At 42.1% G+C, this 20,586-nt stretch overlaps 1 protein-coding gene across 2 annotated transcripts in view; it reads right to left on the reverse strand.

The window, feature by feature from the left end:
• Positions 1-20,586, reverse strand: part of mdga2a (MAM domain containing glycosylphosphatidylinositol anchor 2a) — an 871,663-nt gene that overhangs the window by 553,309 nt on the left and 297,768 nt on the right. For both annotated transcript variants that reach the window (XM_048538415.2, XM_048538414.2), the window contains exon 4: positions 1,246-1,442. In XM_048538415.2, the coding sequence (XP_048394372.1) occupies positions 1,246-1,442 (197 nt within the window). The remainder of the gene's footprint in view (positions 1-1,245; positions 1,443-20,586) is intronic.

Here is a 20,586-nt window from a genome sequence, read left to right on the forward strand (position 1 = left end):
TTCATCTGTGATAAATATGTGTAGAATTTGAACTGTAAAATAGATTTAGTAGACAGTGACTTCTGGATGTAGATGTTTTTTTTTCTTTAATTAGGAATAGTGGCAAAAGGCAGACAGCTGGAGCATGCTTGAACAAGTTGGCTGATATTGCGACTTTGGGTGAAGCAAAACCCTGCAGTTTCCCTGAAGTTATAATGGTGGGATATTTCTTTCAGTTAATGGTATCTAAAATTCAGATGGGCAACCTGCGCTGAGAATACTTCCTTTTACTATTCATCTCCTGAAATCAATAGTAAAATTCAACACATTTGTGGCACAACAATAAGACACACTTTGCTCTGATCTGTTCAAATGGACAAGTCGGCATTACCAAGGGTCCAATTGTTTTTATGTTTCATAAATTAAACTCAATAGCTAGTGACGGTTGAACAATGTTTAGAAAATCCTATAGCTATAGTTGTACAAATGCTGAAAGAGAGCTACTCCATCTGTTCATCTGCTCCAGGCCATTACCACAATCTGAGGCTTTTATCATTGTACAATTAAGTGGACAGACCTTGGGTCAAAGAGGATGCATTAATCTTGGATCACTTGAGCATACTGTTGTTAGAAAACATATCTCTCTGATTAGTGACACAGCTCGATCTTGTCACAAAATTGGTGCCATGGAGAAAAAAAATGGGGTGGGAGGTGTGCAAAATCTGCAATTGTGTGAAATGCTTCCATCAGCACAATTTGCTATTAATCAGCATGCTGTAATTAGACCAGTTAGAAGAGCATTAGTAAAATAAACGCACATACAAAAATTTTGCGTTTTGCATTTTATATTAAAAATAGATAATTAAAGTATATTTTAACAATAAATATTTAAAATTTTACATGTGATATCTGACGACTTCCATATTGCACTATTTCACCAGCAACATCAGCTTCATTCATTTAATTTGTTATATCTTAATTTGCATCAAAAGTTTTGTTGTGAGGAAGATTGCCCATGTGCAAATACTCCTAATGCAGACAGTCTGGAGACTGGCTGAACTATCAAAAAGTGAGCATGGAGGGAGAGTGCAGTTAGATTATTTTCCTGAGCCATTATCCCAAAGTTGAAGCCAATTTGGAACACACCATACTAGGATGCATTTTCAACCAGGCCATCGACAAGCAAGTCACATCTGCTATATTACTACAAATCAAATGAGATTCAGTTACTTTGTTCAGATATTGACAACAAGATTTATAATGTACCTGGGTAAAAAAGGGTTCATAGATCTCAATCCCCTTGTCTGATCCCTGTGATAGAATTTCTCTTCCTCGGCGCCAACTGTATCGGACAGGGGGATTTGAATTGACTGAACACCTAAGGAATACAGTTCGTTCAAAGTAAAACAATTCCTTTGCTTCACCTATACTATGATGTATCGTCAGTACGGGATCATCCAAATCTGCAAAAGACAAAAAGAAAATTCCTCAGTTGAGTTGCATAACTTTTAATATCCATCGGTTTTAATACTGTTTATGGAATTTGTATCAGAAACATTAGGTGAAATGTTAGCTAAAGCTTCAGAAGCAAAGTACTCATCTAACTTTCCAATGACTTAAACTGATGGGGGAGATATCATTATGTTTTTCTGCTACTCAGTTTTATGAAATTTGTGTTCAAGGTTAATAATGTCAATGGCAAGAAACAAAATTTTTTCTATTTGTTTCGAATCCTGTCAACAACAAACATTCTCAGGGAGTGACCAACTTTCCCTCAACCCTGTCAAAGTGTCTCAGTCTCAATTCCTGAGAAGGGCTCATGCCTGCGCCAGTATAAGATTAAGTGCTCCCTGGCCTTTCTGAACATGTTTTTCAATTTAGATTTGATCAACATCCAAGTAACAGTAGATTTTGCTGTAAGACATAGTCACTAGATTTAGGCAGTTCAAACTGGACCCTAAGAGGCTGTAACTAAGAGAGAGATTGAAATTAATGAGAATGCACAACTAATACGAACAGCAGGCATGAGCAACCTAGAGCTAATATGCTCAGTTTTAACTCCATGCAAGTTCTGCAGAAGTTAAAATTTCACCCAATGAAGAGAAGTTTTAACTGACCCTACCTTCATCCAAATGGGTGTATTTGTGTCAAAAGCATGAACAGAAAACATCTCAGGTATGAAGGTAACATGTCCCAAAGTGTCCAAAACTTCCAGTTTCGATGGCAGGTGACTGACCAACCTATTGCTGGGAAGTGGGTTGGTCAGGGAGCTTCTTTTTCTTGCTCCAACATTAAGTGATGCCTGCTTGGGCTTTCCAGATCTCAGAAAATTCCAGAACTAAAGGGAGGAATAAACTGATGCAAAAAATAAGCAAGGTCTTTGCCAGCACTGTTTGTATTCAAGGAGTAGGATTGCTTCCCACTGACCCACCAGGGACACCTTTCTATGATCACAGCAATCAAACAGTTGTTCATGAATCAATGTTCTCCTGATGTCTACTTTGACCTGATAGCCTTGCCTTCAGCTCCCCTGTCATTTGCAGAAATATCACAACCACTCCTCCTTGATCTTCAAGCCTTGTTGAATTCTTCTCTCCTCTTCCTCTGATTTCCCTAAGAAGTTTGTTGATGCCCCTCAATAACCCTGCTTCTGCCTGCCATAGCCACATGCTGAGGACCAACCTGCCCAACAGCTAACCAACCTCACAATCAGGTTGACAAAATTGAATCATAGAGTCATAGAGATGTACAGCACAGAAACAGAACATTCAGTCTAACTAGTCCATGCCAACCAGATATCCTCAATTAATCTAGTCCCATTTGCCAATGTTTAGCCAATTTCGCTCGAAACTCTTCACATTCTTGTACCCAAATGCCTTTTAAATGTTGTAATTATACCAGCCTCCACCACTTCCTCCAGTACCTGATTCCATACACGCAACACCCTCTGTGTGAAAAAGTTACCCTTCATGTCCTTTTTAAATTATTCCCCTTAAAGCTATGCTCTCTAGTTTTGGATTCTTTACCCTAGGAAAAAGACCTTGGCTATTCAGCCTTTCTAAACCCCTCATGATTTTATCAATCTCTGTAAGGTCCCTGGGAAACTGATTCCAAAAATACTAATCATGCCCTGCAGCTAAATTTGTCATGAACTCCAGAGAATACAAGTTTCCTAACGACTAAACTTTGTACCAGTTACCACTCCAACTCACTACAGCTCAGGATTTATACCAGGACAATGAAGCATCTGTGGACAGTGATCATGTACGTTAAATTTTAATGCGATCATGAATATAATAGATCTCAACCACTGAATGATAGAAAATGAAATTATCTTTCTTTTACCAATTTTTTTTTCACACAATGTAGATTGATGGAAGGAGTGTAAGATCCAAATTTCTCAGATTGAAATAGGTTTAAAATGAATCATCATAAAAAGTATCAGTCTTGGTTGAATAATAAGGGTTTGAAATTGAGTTAAAAGAGACAGAATAATTATTAAAGTACAAGCTTATTGAGAATGAAATTATAACACATTTAGTTTTCTAATTCAAGGCTTCACTGAAAAACAACATAGCCATTGAGATTTAAGTAATTAACAACAACCAGGAATGCCTATACAGTCTTCTCTGAAATCGCCATGATTCAAACTAATTAAGATGTATTGCTGGTCAATGACTGCTAAAAGTTACGCAAGGTCTCTTTAGTGGTCTCTAATTATTCAACAGTTGACACAAATCCTAATTAAAGACAGCTAGCAAACAAACTACTTGCAACTGAAGGCCTTAGTTACAAGTCAATACCTGTATATCAAAGTCACTGCAAGACATTGCAGACTAACAGTGTACAAGCAGTATTATGCATTCGAATCAGAACACTGCACACTTGCAATAATCTAATAGTGTACTCATTAATGAGTACCCACTTCATTATACTAAAAATCTCGGACTTGGTGTCAAACAGTTGTCTTCCCTCAGATTTGACAGTTTATCAGGAGAGGTAATGTCATGAATTCACAGTCATGTTTCTAAGCTATGTTACACCTTATGAAATAATTCCACAGGGGTCATCATCCCATCACCAAGTCACCCTTTACTTACACGTAAATAGTATTTGGCGCTAGTCTGACTTCCTCAAAGCCAACTCTCAGAGTGAACTGACACTAACACTCTCGTTTATGTCTGTCAGGACCTGGTTAACAATCCTAATCACGGAACTCATATTCTATGGCATCCATATTGTTGGCCTCTGTATAATCACTACACCTTTCTTTAGTACAGCACATCCAACCTGTGAAAAGATGGAGCCCCCTGTTACAGAGAAGGACCATTGCATGCTCATCTATATGCAAAATTAATAAACCAGCTTTATTAAAGCCTTCCCAACAGAGGGAGCAATAGAGAGGGCAATATGGCAAAATTCTCAGATCTTAAAATATACCACAAGCTAGCCCACTTTAAAAAGAATTGTACATTAAAACATAAGATAGCATGTGCACAAAATTTCCGAGAATACAATAGGACCAATCTAACAGGAACAATCTAACACATTGGATTTCATATTTGTTCTTACTGTAGTTACAAATGAAACTTACGTCACTGTGTCCAGGCATGTACAAGCCAGGTGGATTAGTCTGGGTTACAGGGATAGGCTGGCAGTGTAGGGCTGGATAGAATGCTATACAGAGGGTTAATGTGGACTCAATGATCCAAATGGTCTGCTTCCACACTGTAGGGATTTGATTTGGTGATGAAGGGTCTAGGCCCGAAACATCAGCTTTCCTGCTCCTAAGATGCTGCTTGGCCTGCTGTGTTCATCCAACTCTACAGCTTGTTATCAGGGATTTGAGTTGATTTATTATTCTGAACATTTCAAAGAAGTTGGGTGATGGCACTGTGATTCTCTGACTGGGACTTGAGGTCCTGATGGATGGGGTGGTGTAGAGGATGGGCATGGTTTTCCCAGAAGTCCACTGGAGAAGGCCACGCCACCAGCCTCCTTGTACCCTGGAGGTCATCATTTTAGTCACTGCCATCTCAATGGTGTGGAATAATCGCAAGAGATGCCATAAGACTGACAATAACATGTCAGGGTAACTGCCATATTCATCTCTCTGCTGTTCAACAATTACCATTTCCCTGCTACTCCCAACTCCAACTGAAGCTCATACTCTGTCACCCTCACTTTCACTTGCAACAACTTTCCTGTCTTTCTTTCATCACCATTCATCCATGCCCCAACACCCCCATGTCCCTCTCCACGTATATGCCTCCCCCTTACCAATCTCCCATACCATGTACCCTGCATGGCCTCCGCTATTTGCTTACTTGGAATACCTCACCACCCCACTTGCACCAGCTGGAAAACCCTTGCCACTTACTTTCAGTTCATTCAATCCCTCCTTTTCATTGCAGGAGGATGCAGCCCAGAACAGAGCAGACATTTAACTCCTCAGCCCTGGTGAGGAGAGATTCTAGGCCCTCACAGGATGGAATTGGGATCAATTCTGTGGAGAAGCCAATACATCCATGTCAAACCAACTGAACAATTACTATTCTTCATTCCAGGTTCGATTCCACCCTTGGGCTGTGTGGAGTTTGCACGTTCTCCCCGTGTCTACGTGGGTTTCCTCTGGGTGCTCTGGTTTCCTCCCACAGTCCAAAGATGTACAGGTTAGGTGGATTGTCCATGCTAAATTTCTCATAGTGTTCAGGGATGTGTAGATTAGGAGTTTTATAGGGTAATGGGCCTGGGTGGGATGCTCTGAGGGCCAGCGTGGACTTGTTGGGCTGAAGGGCCTATTTCCACACTGTAGGGAATCTATGATGATTCCACTGCAACACCCACATTAACTTCATTGTCAGTGTCAGTCATTACACACGGTGGCTTACCACAGGTTATCACACCCTCATTACCTTTCATCTTGCAAGTGACGCCTACATCTCCACCAGGTCCATGGTGAAATGGCCTGCTCTCCCAGAAACCACCCACTCAGGCCCCAGGCTGCCCCCTGCACAACCAGCAGCACACATTCTGACACCTGACTGCGAACATGAGATTTCAAATTTTAGTGAGCATAAACTGGTCAGTACCTCGGCTTCACTGTTGGCCCAGATGAGATACTTCAGGCCATTTGGTACTCAGAGGACTGCTAGAGAGCAAACACCTGTTCAGTGCCAGGCAGCAGAGGACCCTGTGATAGTTGACCATCAAGGATTTTTGCCCAGATGCACAGAGACAGACTTGAGCAGCAGATGGGTATGTGGGACACAAAGGGTCTCAGTGCTCAGAAGCTGTAGCAGTGCTGAGAGTCATGCAACCATTTGTCCATCTGAGTGCAAAGGTTGATGTCTGTCATGGAGACCTGGGCCTGCTGAAAGGAGGCCCACGTCTACACCCCGTCACCCCACCCACTGGTGGTCAGGCTCCCCAGCTCCATCCTGCCTGCTAATCCCAAGGAATGTCAAATTGCCTCTGGCTAGCAGCCCCGCTGCACATCACAAAAGATTCTACTCCATCCCCTAGGTTGCACACCTAAACCTCCTTGGTCACAGGGTTCCACTGCAGAGCAGGCTCTCTCCACCCAAAAGTGGAACCAGGGACTACACTGAGATACAGTGAGAATGAAAGAAAGAGGAAAACGTATTGACGGCACATTCGTGGTACAGGTTACATTGCACTTCATATGGTGTCTCACATTTGTATAAAGTCCATTGTTTTACAACTACATCTGTCTGCTTGAGACTCTGTGCAGTTAAGAATGTAACAGTGCTCGCATGATACCAACTTCAAGTCCACACAGGATGCATCAATAGATCAATGTCTGCATTGAGAGTCTGCTGCAACATCTGGAAGCAAGAGGAACAAGTCTTTCTAAAACCATCGCCCCTACCCTGCAACATCCTTATTCTTGCCTTGGCTTCTGTATTCAAAAGTTTGTGAATGAGTTAGTCAGAGATATATTGGAAAGGGAGATATGCAGCACACAAGGAGCATTAATATCTTCAGGGATTAGGGGCCCTACGCATGAATCAAAATAATTGTGAAAGATAATTCTCACCCACCATCGGAGTTACCTTTGTTTTGTTTATTGCACTAAACAAGACTAACACAGGCTGAGCTGTGGGTAACCATTGTTGAATAAGCTTATTTATACTTCCCTAACAGAGAAGGGGCCAGAAAGGATAAGATAATGGGATGGTCAGATGGTGAAACATACCCCAGTTTCAGCATTTTGCTTATCTAACAGTAACAAATTGTGAAACTTTGCTATTGTAGCTTTATGTGTCTTGATGTAGGGTGAAAGCATCTTGAAAGGTAGCTCACTGCACTTGCAGCAACAGACTGGTCTGAAGAAGGGTCTAGGCCTGAAATGTCAGCTTTTGTGCTCCTGAGATGCTGCTTGGTCTGCTGTGTTCATCCAGCTTCACACTTTATGATCTTGGATTCTCCAGCATCTGCAGTTCCCATTATCACTGCAGTCAGACTATAGCATGGTTTTCAATTGAAACTAATCAAGATATTGGTCCTTTAATGTTTTGTACATTAACACCAACTTCAATGCTGATTTTTAATTATCATTGATGAATTTTTAAATTGAACTGGAATTGGCATTCTTAATAAGTCAAATAAGATAAACTTTTAGATTTTTCTTTTCATTGTTTTGGGATTTGGTAAAATTAGCAAAGGATACTAAACATTGTTCTGTAAATAGGCATCAAAGTAGTTTTCAAAAATGTGTGAAGGTTTATGCCGATTAACCCTATACATTGAAAATAAATAATATGCAAAAGCCATGAAGTGACTATTGACTCAAGATCAAATCTCAGCAAACACACCAAACATTTACATTAACTGTTCACAGGACTAGATCCATTCTTGGGATAGGGATTGGTTTTGCCCACATTACAGTTTTAAAACTGTCATTAAAACAATCACATTAAAGCCATTAAAAGTTCAATAAATCTAATCTAAATCTCATTCAAGCTCTAGTTACAGGGCTAAAGATTATTTATTCTATTGAAGGGCTCCTGGAAACGTACACAGGGGAATATTCTATAATCATTTCATTTTGCGGAGGAAATCTGTTAATGAGGGTATTTGTTACTGAGGTTTGTGGTTAGAATGAATGAATGTATGACTTAGAAATAAAACAAATTGTTCCCTTTCATCGTGGTTTCTTCAGAATAAAATTTCCATTAAGCTAAGGCACATTTTTGTTCTCACGGTGTACATTTTCCTCACATGAAGTAATTTTCTTCACGTGTTTCATTAGCCCCCAAACAACACCCACTGCAAATGCCAACCCACCCCTGATGAGTAGATTTGTTTTGTGCTTCTTGTACATAAGTATTACTTAGTTGAGAGAGAAAGATAGATGAACTATTCTTTGGCTGGTGCCAGAGCTCTTCTCTCATCATTCATTAGGATGGATGTAAGAACAAAGTGACAATGATCTGTTTGGCATCTTTCTTGATTGCACTGGGGGGATTTATGTACACACTCCAAAGGTGAATGCCAAAATGGCCTTGACAATGTAATTCAAGAGGTTGCTGATTGTCCTTTCTCTTCATGAAAATTCCAAAAACTGATCATTAGTTACGGAAGGATATTTGGATCTATCTATTGTGTTTGAATGATAGTTTAATAATCTGAAACATAGGTCATCTTTCACAATCTACTGGAGAATGTAGTCTTAGACTGTTTGTTACTGTAAAAGTGATAATGCAGATGCTGGAATTTTGAAATAATGAGATAATTTTTTCAGAAATATATAACAGTCAAAATTTGTGAAGGGAAATGCAAAACTTAATTTCACATCAAATTTTCATTACTCCCGGGAGATCCAATTCTGATTGTAAAAAGGTTTCTGTCTCGAAGATTCAATTCTACCTGCTGTATATTTTTAGCATAGTTTCTGAAATGAACAGAAAGCCTTTGCAATGAAATCCAAAATGCTTCTCCATTGGAAAAGCTAGAGGAAGCCACTGATGAAGTTTTCGGAGAGATAAAATTATTAAACAAGGATATATCCACACCATATCTAATTCATACATTCCTACAGAGTTCCATAAGCTTCCTTAGTTCCATGAACTAATTTATAAATACTTGAAAAGAAATTAATAAATTTACAATAATTTTAGTATTGATAACCCATAAAGCTAACCAAAGGAACTTGTAAATTGAAAAACATTATGAACTTCCTATTTATCAGACCTGGACCCATTGGTTTTCTTTTCTGAGACCACAATTGATTTCACTCCATAAATTTTGATGAACTTCTGCCTTATTAGATGGTTTTTCTTATCATTAATGAAATGACCTTGTTACAAGGCACATCTATTAAACATTGTTTTAGTTTACTTATTTTGACAGCAGCCAGACAACACCAGGTTATAGTCTACAGATTTATTTGAAATCACAAGCTTTTGAAGCTCAACTCCTTCATCGGGTGAAGTAGAGAGAAGTGCACAGGCACAGAATTTATATGCGGAGAGATAATGGCAAGACAATTCCAGGTAATCAAGAGTGTCAAAAGGTAAATACAAATAGTGTGAGTGGAGTGTCACCAGCTGAACAACAGGCCTTTGTAGTTGATCAATTGTGTCAAACGTTGTAAGCAAAATGTCAACAGCTGAATAACAAGTGAAAGAATGACCGATGATAATGGGAACAGCAGATGCTGGAGAATCCAAGATAACAAAGTGTGAATCTGGATGAACACAGCAGGCCCAGCAGCATCCCAGGAGCACAAAAGCTGACGTTTCAGGCCTAGACCCTTCATCAGAGAGGGGGATGGGGAGAGGGAACTGGAATAAATAGGGAGAGAGGGGGAGGCGGACCGAAGATGGAGAGAAAACAAGATAGGTGGAGAGGACAGTACAGGTGTGGATGTAGGGAGGGGATAGGTCAGTCCAGGGAAGATGGACAGGTCAAGGAGGCGGAATGAGGTTAGTAGGTAGGAAATGGAGGTGCGGCTTGGGGTGGGAGGAAGGGATGGGTGAGAGGAAGAACAGGTTAGGGAAGCGGAGACAGACTGGGCTGGTTTTGGGATGCAGTGGGGGCAGGGGACGAGCTGGGCTTGTTTTGTGATGCAGTGGGGGGAGGGGAAGAACTGGGCTGGTTTTGGGATGCAGTGGGGGAAGGGGAGATTTTGAAGCTTGTGAAGCCCACATTGATACCATTGGGCTGCAGGGTTCCCGAGCGGAATATGAGTTGCTGTTCCTGCAACCTTCGGGTGGCATCATTGTGGCACTGCAGGAGGCCCATGATGGACATGTCGTCTGATGAATGGGAGGGGGAAGTTGAAATGGTTCGCAACTCGGAGGTGCAGTTGTTTGTTGCAAACTGAGTGGAGGTACTCTGCAAAGTGGTCCCCAAGCCTCCGCTTGGTTTCCCCAATGCAGAGGAAGCCACACCGGGTGCAATGGATACAATATACCACGTTGGCAGATGTGCAGGTCAACATCTGTTTGATATGGAAGGTCATTCTAGGGCCTGGGATGGGGGTGAGGGAGGAGGTGTGGGGGCAAGTGTAGCACTTCCTGCGGTTGCAGGGGAAGGTGCCGGGTGTGGTGGGGTTGGAGGGCAGTGTGGAGCGGACAAGGGAGTCACGGAGGGAGTGGTCTCTCCGGAAGGCAGACAAGGATGGGGATGGAAAAATGGCTTGGGTGGTGGAGTTGGATTGTAGATGGCGGAAGTGTCGGAGGATGATACGTTGTATCCGGAGGTTGGTGGGGTGGTATGTGAGGACGAGGGGGATCCGCTTTGGGCGGTTGTGGCGGGGGCGGGGTGTGAGGGATGTGTTGCAGGAAATGTGGGAGATACGGTCAAGGGCATTCTCGACCACTGCGGGGGGAAAGTTGGGGTCCTGAAAGAATGTGGACATCTGGGATGTGCGGGAGTGGAATGCCTTATCCTGGGAGCAGTTGCGGCGGAGGCAGAGGAATTGGGAATAGGGGATGGAATTTTTGCATGAGGGTGGGTAGGAGGAGGTGTATTCTAGGTAGCTGTGGGAGTCAGTGGGCTTGAAATGGACATCAGTTTCTAGCTGGTTACCTGAGATGGAGACTGAGAGGCCCAGGAAGGTGAGGAATGTGTTGGAGATGGCCCAGGTGAACCAGCCCAGTTCTTCCCCTCCCCCCACTGCATCACAAAACCAGACCAGCTCGTCCCCTCCCCTCACTGCATCACAAAACCAGCCCAGCCTGTCTCTGCCTCCCCAACCTGTTCTTCCTCTCACCCATCCCTTCCTCCCACCTCAAGCTGCACCTCCATTTCCTGCCTACCACCTCATCCCACCTCCTTGACGTGTCCGTCTTCCCTGGACTGACCTATCCCCTCCCTACCTCCCCACCTATACTCTCCTCTCTACCTATCTTGTTTTCTCTCCATCTTCGGTCCGCCTCCCCCTCTCTCCCTATTTATTCCAGTTCCCTCTCCCCATCCCCCTCTCTGATGAAGGGTCTAGGCCCGAAACGTCAGATTTTGTGATCCTGAGATGCTGCTTGGCCTGCTGTGTTCATCCAGCTCCACACTTTGTTATCAAGGAATGATCGATGAGCCGGTTAATAAACTACCCAGCCTTCAGAAGAACTGTGACCTCTACACCACACAGCCCTGCTCTGGCAACCTCTGCAAAGCTTGTCAGATCATCAACGTGGATATTACCATCGTATGTGGGAACATCACCCACCACTTACACCGTACATACTAATGTGACCCAGCCAATGTTGTCTACCTCATATGCTGCAGGAAACGCTGCCCCAATGACACCATGCACATTCTACAACACTGATGAATGGATACCACAAAGCAATTGCCAGGCAGGACTGTTCCCTCTCAACCAGGGAACATTTCAGTCGGGTAAAGGACATTCAGCTTCCAACTTTCATGTAAGTATCCTACAAAGTGGCGTTCGAGATACACTACAATGCAGACTTGGTGAGCCGAAACTTATCACCAAATTCTCTACCCATAATGATGGCGTTAATCCAGAAATTGAGAGAGGAAAGGAGGACCAATATTTTGACAAAAATCTTACGTACAGCTTTGGGAGAAAAGGATTTATGGCCAAGAAAAGAATTTCAAAGACAACAGAAGGATGAAAAGCAGCAATATCCTTGAAGGAAGGAATGGAGTAAGGGGAGATATTTGATGATGGGAGACATGATGCTATCACCAGCAGTTTGATCAGAGCAGATAGTACAAAGTATAGCCATATAGGGACCTTTCAGTGAAGAGTACTGTCACCAACACAGGGGTGAAGTGAATTGAATTATTAGCTCAGTTCTTGTTTTCTGTCCTTAATAGGGCTGGATTTAAATTTAGATTTTATTTTTATGCATTTCATCTTTGAAGTTGTGTTGTTGTGCATGCGTCCCAAAATCCTCTACTTGTGAAGAGCAGTCTTTAAATGATTCACAACAAACAGTCTTTATTGTTATTTATGCAAGCAGTCAATCCAGGGTATATGGTTCACCACTGCACCCCCAACACGCACGCGCACGCACACACACACACACACGCACACACACACACTGCAGGGGAAGAAAGAAAGGCAAACAATGGAAAAGAAGAATTACTGGGAGACAAAAGTTATGGCATTAATTCACATGGATTTAAGCCTAGTAAGTCAATGTCTAGTTACTATGATGGGAAGACGGTAGCATAGTGGTAATGTCAAAACCTCGAATTAAAAGGAAATCTAACGGCAATTGCTGTTTAAAAAATACACCAACCCAGTTCTCTAATAGCCTTTAGGGAATGAAATCCAGCATTCTTACCTGGTCTGGTCTCTGTATTACTCCAGACCCACAGAAAAGTGGTTAATTTCTAACTGGCAAATAGGGATGGGTAATAAATACAAATTTAGCCAGCAGCGCCTGCATCCCACAACAAATATATTTTTACAAAACGAGTTCTTGCAGTTGGCTGAACTGGTAGAATTCTTTTCTGTACAAGCTCAGATGTAGGTGGATTTCCCTAAAGGCTCAGAAATGCACTTCTTGTAGGGTAGGAAATAAGTCCACTTTGACGTGTGTTTTGAAAACACTTTGTGTTTTGTAGCAGTTAACTGTGGGACCATTAGTGCTATATCAGATATAAGGAATTTTGATAGCCCACCCTTTGTTCAGAACTGCCTGGTATTGACAACCTCTCTGCCAATCTTTTATGATAACAAAGCGTGGAGCTGGATGAACAAAGCAGGACAAGCAGCATCTTAGGAGCACAAAAGCTGACGTTTCAGGCCTTGACCCTTCATCAGAAAATTTTCTGATGAAGGGTCTAGGCCCGAAACATCAGCTTTTGAGCTCCTAAGATGCTGCTTGGCCTGCTGTGTTCATCTAACTCCACACCTTGTTATCTCGGATTCTCCAGCATCTGCTGTTCCCATTATCTCTGTCATTCTTTTGTGTTAGTTTGACTGGAGAATCACCAGTAGTGTGACATTCCAGGAGGACAGTGTAAGTTTTTGTCCCATCTTTATTATGGATCAGATAACAATTAAAATAAAGGAGACAGATAAGCTTATGACACGGATCAGGTTAAAAAAAACACAACTGAGAACCAAGATGAATGTAGAAGGTTCAAAGAGGATATGAAAAAGCATGTTAAAGACATGAAGAAAGGGATAGATTATGAGAAAAGTTTGGTGACTAAGATAAAGGAGAATCCCAAAGTCTTCTACATGCATATCAATTCTAAAACAATGATAAAACACCAATTAGGGGCAAATAAAAGGGATTTACCTGTGTAAGCAAAAGTCATGGCTGAAGTGTTAAATGATAACTTTCCATCTGTCTTTACCAAGGAAGCAGATACTGTGTACGAAACAAAGACAGAGCTGGAAACTGTCACTATCAGGGTTCAAGATTGATAAGAATGAAATGTTGAATCAGCTATCACCACTTAAACTTGACAAGACACCAGTATCAGATGAGATGCATCTACAAATATAGAAGGAAGTGGAAACTGACTACAATATCTTAGTCTTAACCAGACTCAGGAAAAATACCAGAGGGTTGAAGAACAGGAGGCAGTTCAATAAGGATATGCCTAGCAATTTCTTATTTAATTTCCTGGAGGGAAAGTTTCCAAAACAAATTAATCAGAAAAAAAAAATCATATGGAAAATGATAGATTGTTTAAGAAGAGTTGGCATGGATTTAAGTCATGGTTTTTTTGAGGAGTCAACAGAAAAGGCCAATGAATGTAGTACAGTTTGGTGTGGTGGGTTTGGACTTTCAACAGGCATTTGATCAAGTTCCACACAACAGGTGTTTGGAGGAAATGTTATAGCACATGGAATAATAGTAATGGTAACAACATGGATACACGATTGACTGATTAATAGGAAATAACGTATAATGGTCAATGGAAATTTTGAGCTGGATGTTGGTTTGTGGTGGGGATTTCAAGGGGTCTGTATTGGGACCCTTACTTATTCTGATATATATTTATAATATAGATCTTCTTATGCAGGGGGCAATTTCAAAGTATTTTGATAATACAAAACTGAGAGGAATTGTAAACTGTGTGGAAGACAGTGTAGATCGCCAGACAAATTGATGGAGTGGTCAGAAAGGTGGAAGTTCAAAGTGGATCAGCATGTGGTGATGTATTTTGTAGGAAGAACATTGACAAACAATGTAAAATAGGGGTTATACTCCTCAAGAAGGTGCAGGAGCACGGGGACCTGTGTGTGTATATGTATGTGGATCACTAAAGGTGACAGAACAGGTATACAGAGCAGTTGATAAAGCAAACAACGTCCTTGAGCTGTATTAATAGTGGCATAGATAGCAAGGGGAGGAGAGTAAGCTGAACTTAGACACGACGTTTGTTAGACCTTGGGCAGGATATTGTTTACATTTCTGGGTATTTATACCATAGAAAGGATGTGAACATATTGGAGATAATCCAGAAGTGTTTTACTAAAATGGCTTCATGGATGGTAAACTTCAGTTATGAGGATAGATTGGAGAGGTTGGGACTATTCTCTTTGGAAATAAAGAACTAAAATGTATACTGTAGAAAGTGACAAGTAGTAAACTTTGAGGCAGTTAAGCTGTATTATCAAAAGCTAGCTAAATCCATTGTATATTTGCTTCAGATTTGAGGCAGTTGAAAAGCTGTTAATGTAGCAAAAGCAGAAATGAAAGGCTGTTGGAGATATCGTGAGGACAAGGACACATGAGTTAGAGGGAAGTGATTACACTGGAGAGGATGCAGAAAAGAATTACCAGGATGTTGCCCGTGCTGGTGAGTTTTGGTTATGAAGAAAGATTGGACAGAGTGGGACTAACAAAAACAGAAATGCTGAACTTTGTTTTCTCTGCATAGTTATTGCCAGAGCAGCTGAGTTTCTCCAGCAATTTTTATTTTTGTTTATTTGAGATCTCCACTTTTCTTTGTTTTATTTATTTCTTTTATTTGTTTTTGGAAAGGCTGGGGTTGCTTTCCTTGGAGCAGAGGAGACTAAGGGGAGGACTGACTGTGATGTTTAAAATTATGATGGGCATGCATAAGGTACTCGCAAAGGAATTTTTCCCCTTGATGGAGCGATTAAAAAGTGTGGGGATGGGGTGTGACATACATTTAAGGTAAAGTCAGGAAGTTTAGAGGGGATGTGAGGAAAGATTTTTCTTCAACCAGAGGATGGTGGGAATCTGGAACTCACTACCTGTAGGGGTGGTCAAGGCAGAAAGCCTCATAACATTCAAAAGGTATTTAGTTGCACACTTGTAATGCCCAGGCATATAAGTCTATGAGTCAAGCACTGGAAAATAGGATTAGAATAGTTAGGTGCTTGTCTTTAATGGGCACCGAGCCCATAGGCCAAAGGGTCATTTTCTGTGCTGTAAACCTCTATGATTCTGTGATTCAGACAGAAACCTCTGGACCCACTGAAACCCTTGTTCTATTTCTACATTCTTTCTGGCATACACAATCTTACCAATCACTCCTGCTCATCAGCTTGCTCACACTGTCTCAGCCTCAGACTCAAGTCCCATCCTAGCACATACTCAGTACCTCCATTGCATGCACATTTTTTTTCAATTGAAGCCATTTGAAAGATCAGATAGTAACATAAAACAAAGAACTGAGTATGGTGGAAATCTAAAATAAAACAGTGACTCAGCAGGTCTGGCAGCATCTGTGGAGAGACAGCAAGGTTAATGTTTTGGGTCCAGTGACCCTTCTTCAGAACAGAAAGATTAAATCATTTTGTAGAAAGCAGAAGGTTGTAGTAATGAGTCTGACTTTAAAGTTCAATGGCATTTGGAAGCAAAAGAAACAAGGAGGGAGATCACCTGAATCCCTCCATTAGATTACTGTCCAGCATCCGTGACTTAGACGTTTTATGGAGCTTTTAGATGACGCCATTGGAACACCCACACAATATTGATCGAGACGTTACAGCTTTTTGGCTATTAGTGAATAAATATTTCAGAGCGTTAATCATTCACAAGATAAATCAGCTCATTTAAACTGAAGTAACTCTTACTTATATGTTTGAGCCTTCCCTCTGATTAGCTGCAATCCAACTACTTTGACTGAAAACTGATTTAGGTTTTGCTTTTAACATTGGTTCCTGCTTATTTCAATACACATGGTATTATTTGTTCAAACAAGTTTAAATCACAGCTCCAATAAAAATGCCATCTGTTTATGGGCCATTTTATATCCTTCACACTAAGCCAGTATCAGTATAGCTCAAGAACTAGAGCAAGAAAATCGCAGGCAATCAAGGGCTTTGTTTTGAAGCCTTCTAGCAAATCAACTGATAAAGTACCAGTTCCACTGGAAACAAGCTGACCAAGGCCGTTTGCAACTTACTTATTCCCAAACTAAGATTCTGGCCAAAATGTCCATCACAACATCTCCACAGCATCACTTGTCCAAACCTCAGGCCAATTTACTGCTAAGACCTCAGGAATATCCAGATTTGACTATTCTTTAATGGCCTTGTTGCTGGCCTTCCACACAAATTGTCAGCTGATACAAATCTCTGCTGCTCTTATCATTCTACCAAAACCATTCCTTTGCTGAATTGCTTCAATCACTAATCTCAAGGCGTTCAATTGAAAAGTTTACTCTTTGACAAAAATGTCCCCATGCCTTCACCCTTCTCAACATGTCTATACTTTTGTCCCATACCGCAGGCATAGAACCATAGATAATAGGAGCAGAGCTATGCTGCATAGCCCTTCAAGCCTGCTGCACCGTTGAATTCCCTCTTGACTGATCATCCAGTTCAGTACCCTGTTCTCACTTGCTCCCCATACATTTTAATCACTCACTCCTAAGAACTACATCTACATGTTTCTTGAAAGCCTTCAGTATTTTGGCCACAACAGTTTCCTGTGTCAGAGAATTCCACAGGCTCACCACTCTCTGGTGAAGAAATTCCTCCTCATTGCTGCCTTAAAAGGTCTACCTTTTATCTTTCGGCTGTCACCCCTGGCTCTGGACACCCTGATCATTGAGAACATCCTTCTTGTACCCACCCTTTCTAATCCTGTTTTTATAGGTTACTGTGAGAAGCCCCTCTCATTTTTCTAAACTCATGTGAATATAGCCCTAACCAACTCAATCTCTCCAATTACATCAGTCCCACCATTTCAGGGATCAGTCCAGTGCAACCGCAGGAAGTGCTACACTTGCCCCCACATCTCCTCCCTCACCCCCAGGCCCCAAGATGACTTTCCATATTAAGCAGATGTTCACCTGCACATCTGCCAATGTAGTATACTGTATCCATTGTACCCGGTGTGGCTACCTCTACATTGGGGAAACCAAGCGGAGGCTTGGGGACTGCTTTGCAGAACACCTCCACTCAGTTCGCAATAAACAACTGCACCTCCCAGTCGCGAACCATTTTAACTCCCCCGCCCATTCCTCAGACGACATGTCTATCATGGGCCTCCTGCAGTGCCACAATGATGCCACCCGAAGGTTGCAGGAACAGCAACTCATATTCTGCTTGGGAACCCTGCAGCCCAATGGTATCAATGCGGACTTCACAAGCTTCAAAATCTCCCCTTCCCCCACTGCATCCCAAAACCAGACCAGTTCATCCCCTGCCCCCACTGCATCCCAAAACCAGCTTAGCTTGTCCCCGCCTCCCTAACCTGTTCTTCCTCTCACCCATCCCTTCCTCCCATCTCAAGCTGCACCTCCATTTCCAACCTACCAACCTCATCCCGCCTCCTTGACCTGTCCGTCCTCCCCGGACTGACCTATCCCCTCTCCACCACCCCAACTATACTCTCCTCTCCACCTATCTTCTTTTCTCTCCATCTTCGGTCAGCCTTCCCCTCTCTCCCTATTTATTTCAGAACCCTCTCCCCATCCCCCTCTCTGATGAAGGGTCTCGGCCTGAAACATTAGCTTTTGTGCTCCTGAGCTGCTGCTTGGCCTACTGTGTTCATCCAGCTACACACTTTGTTATCAGTCCAGTGAACACTTTTTTGCATTCCCTCAATGGCCAGAACATCTTCCCCAGGATAACGAGACCAAAACTGCACACAATACTCCTGGTGTAGTCTCACCGAAGCCCTGTACAATTGCAGCCAAATATCTATGGTCTTGTATTCAAATCATCTCATTATGAAGGCCTACATGCCATTTGCTATTGTCACCGTCTGCTGTGCCTGCATGTTTGTTTTCAGTGACAAGTGTATGAGGACACCCAGGTCTTGTTGCTTCTCCTCCTTTCCCACACCATCGCCAATTACAGAATCATCTGCCTTCCGGTTATTGTTCCCAATATTGATAACCTCTCATCTATCCACATTCTATTGCATCTGCCATGAATTTCCCACTTACTTTATATGTCCAAATCACACTAAAGTATCTCTGTATCGTTCTCAAAGTTCAGCCTCCCACTCAGATCTGTTTCATTTGCAAACTTGGAGATAAGACATGTAGTTTAGTAATCTGCTACCGCTTCAAATTCTCCATTCATGTTTCCCTGCTTTTCTTTTTAGTCTGCTAGATCCCATATTATGCGAGTGTCTCCTAAAATTCCTGTCTCTTTCTTCTCCATCTTAAATGCCCTCCTTAAGTTGATACCTTTGATCAAAATCTTACCTAATATCCTCTTTTGAGGCTTGCTATCCATATTTTCTATTTATACATTGGTAAATATTTTTTCTATTTTAAAGATGCTACATTAATAGAACCTATGGTTATCACCACAATCAGAGAGTAAGTTTGAATCCGTGGAAGTTAGCATTCCTCTATAAGAAATGCAACTGTCAAAGGTTTCACATCAAGATTCATCACAGTTAAGCTCTTCCAATTTTGCCACACAAAATATAATGAGGTAAATTCATCAATCTTATGTTTCTCATGGAAAACTACATTAAAAGGCACCATGGAGTGGAGAGTGGAATCAGTAGTCTTTTTCAATCCTAGGCTTAGATATTCTGATCCCTGGGTAGTGAAGAATGGATGGACCCTAAGAGACCCCTTGGAAGTCCCAACATAATAATCTCATAGTCATTGCCCAGAAAGTTCAAAGTCCCAATGGCTAATGACCTTATGTCTGGAATTGGCTAAAATATGCACCCAGCTCTGGGATAGAGTGGGGCCTTCAGATGGTTTTACCTCCCTTATCTGATCTAGGAGACATTAGACACATTAAAACCTGCTATAATTCTTTGTTAAGAGATAGTAACAACTGCCGATGCTGAAGTCAAAGATAACATAGTGTGGAGCTGGAGGAATTTAGCAGGCTAGGCAGCATCAGAGGGGCAGGAAAGCCAACAATTCAAGTTTACACCCTTCATCAGAACTGGGGAGGAAGAAATAAATAGAGGAGTGGTGGGGCTGGAGGAAGGTAGCTGGGATGGTGACAGGTGAGTGCGTGTAGGCAGTGGTGGAGATTGGTCAGTGGGATGGTTGGGTGGATAGGTGGGAGAGATGATGGACAGGTTGTGTCAGGTCAAGGAGGTGGGAATGAGAGGGAGGGTTGGTCATGCGATGAGGCCAGAGGTGGGGAGATTTTGAAACTGGTGAATTCGATGTTAAGGCCATTGGGCTGTATGCTCCCGAGGCAGAATGTGTGGTGCTCTCCTCCAGTTTGTGGGTGGCATCATTGTGACATGGAGGCTTCCCTCTCATCCCTGATACAACCTGTCCATCTTCTCTCCCACCTATCTGCCTCTCCCATTTCACTAACCAATCCCCACCATTCCCTACCTGTACTCACCTATCACCATCCCACCCACCCTCCCCAGCCCCACCCCTCCTCTCTCTATTTATTTCAGACCTCCCTGCCCCATCCGCATTTCTGAAGAAGGGTCCTGACCTGAAACATCAACTTTCCTGCTTCTCTGATTCTGCCTGACCTGCTGTGTTCCTCTGCCTCCACACTGTGTTATCCATAATTCTTTGCTAACTGTTTTACTGAGTTCCTCCAACTCCTCATTATCCCATATCATAAGGTTTGAGCTACCATCCTTGGTTTGTGTTGTTTTCAAACCTGACTTCCTATTGGTTTAGAATGAATGAAGGTGTGACTAAATCTTCTTACTGTTATTTATTACTTAGATAATTTTGAGAAATGTTAAATGTAGACAACTATATTATACTGAC

Source organism: Stegostoma tigrinum, chromosome 10 (assembly GCF_030684315.1).
Source record: "Stegostoma tigrinum isolate sSteTig4 chromosome 10, sSteTig4.hap1, whole genome shotgun sequence".
Lineage (NCBI taxonomy): Eukaryota > Metazoa > Chordata > Chondrichthyes > Orectolobiformes > Stegostomatidae > Stegostoma > Stegostoma tigrinum.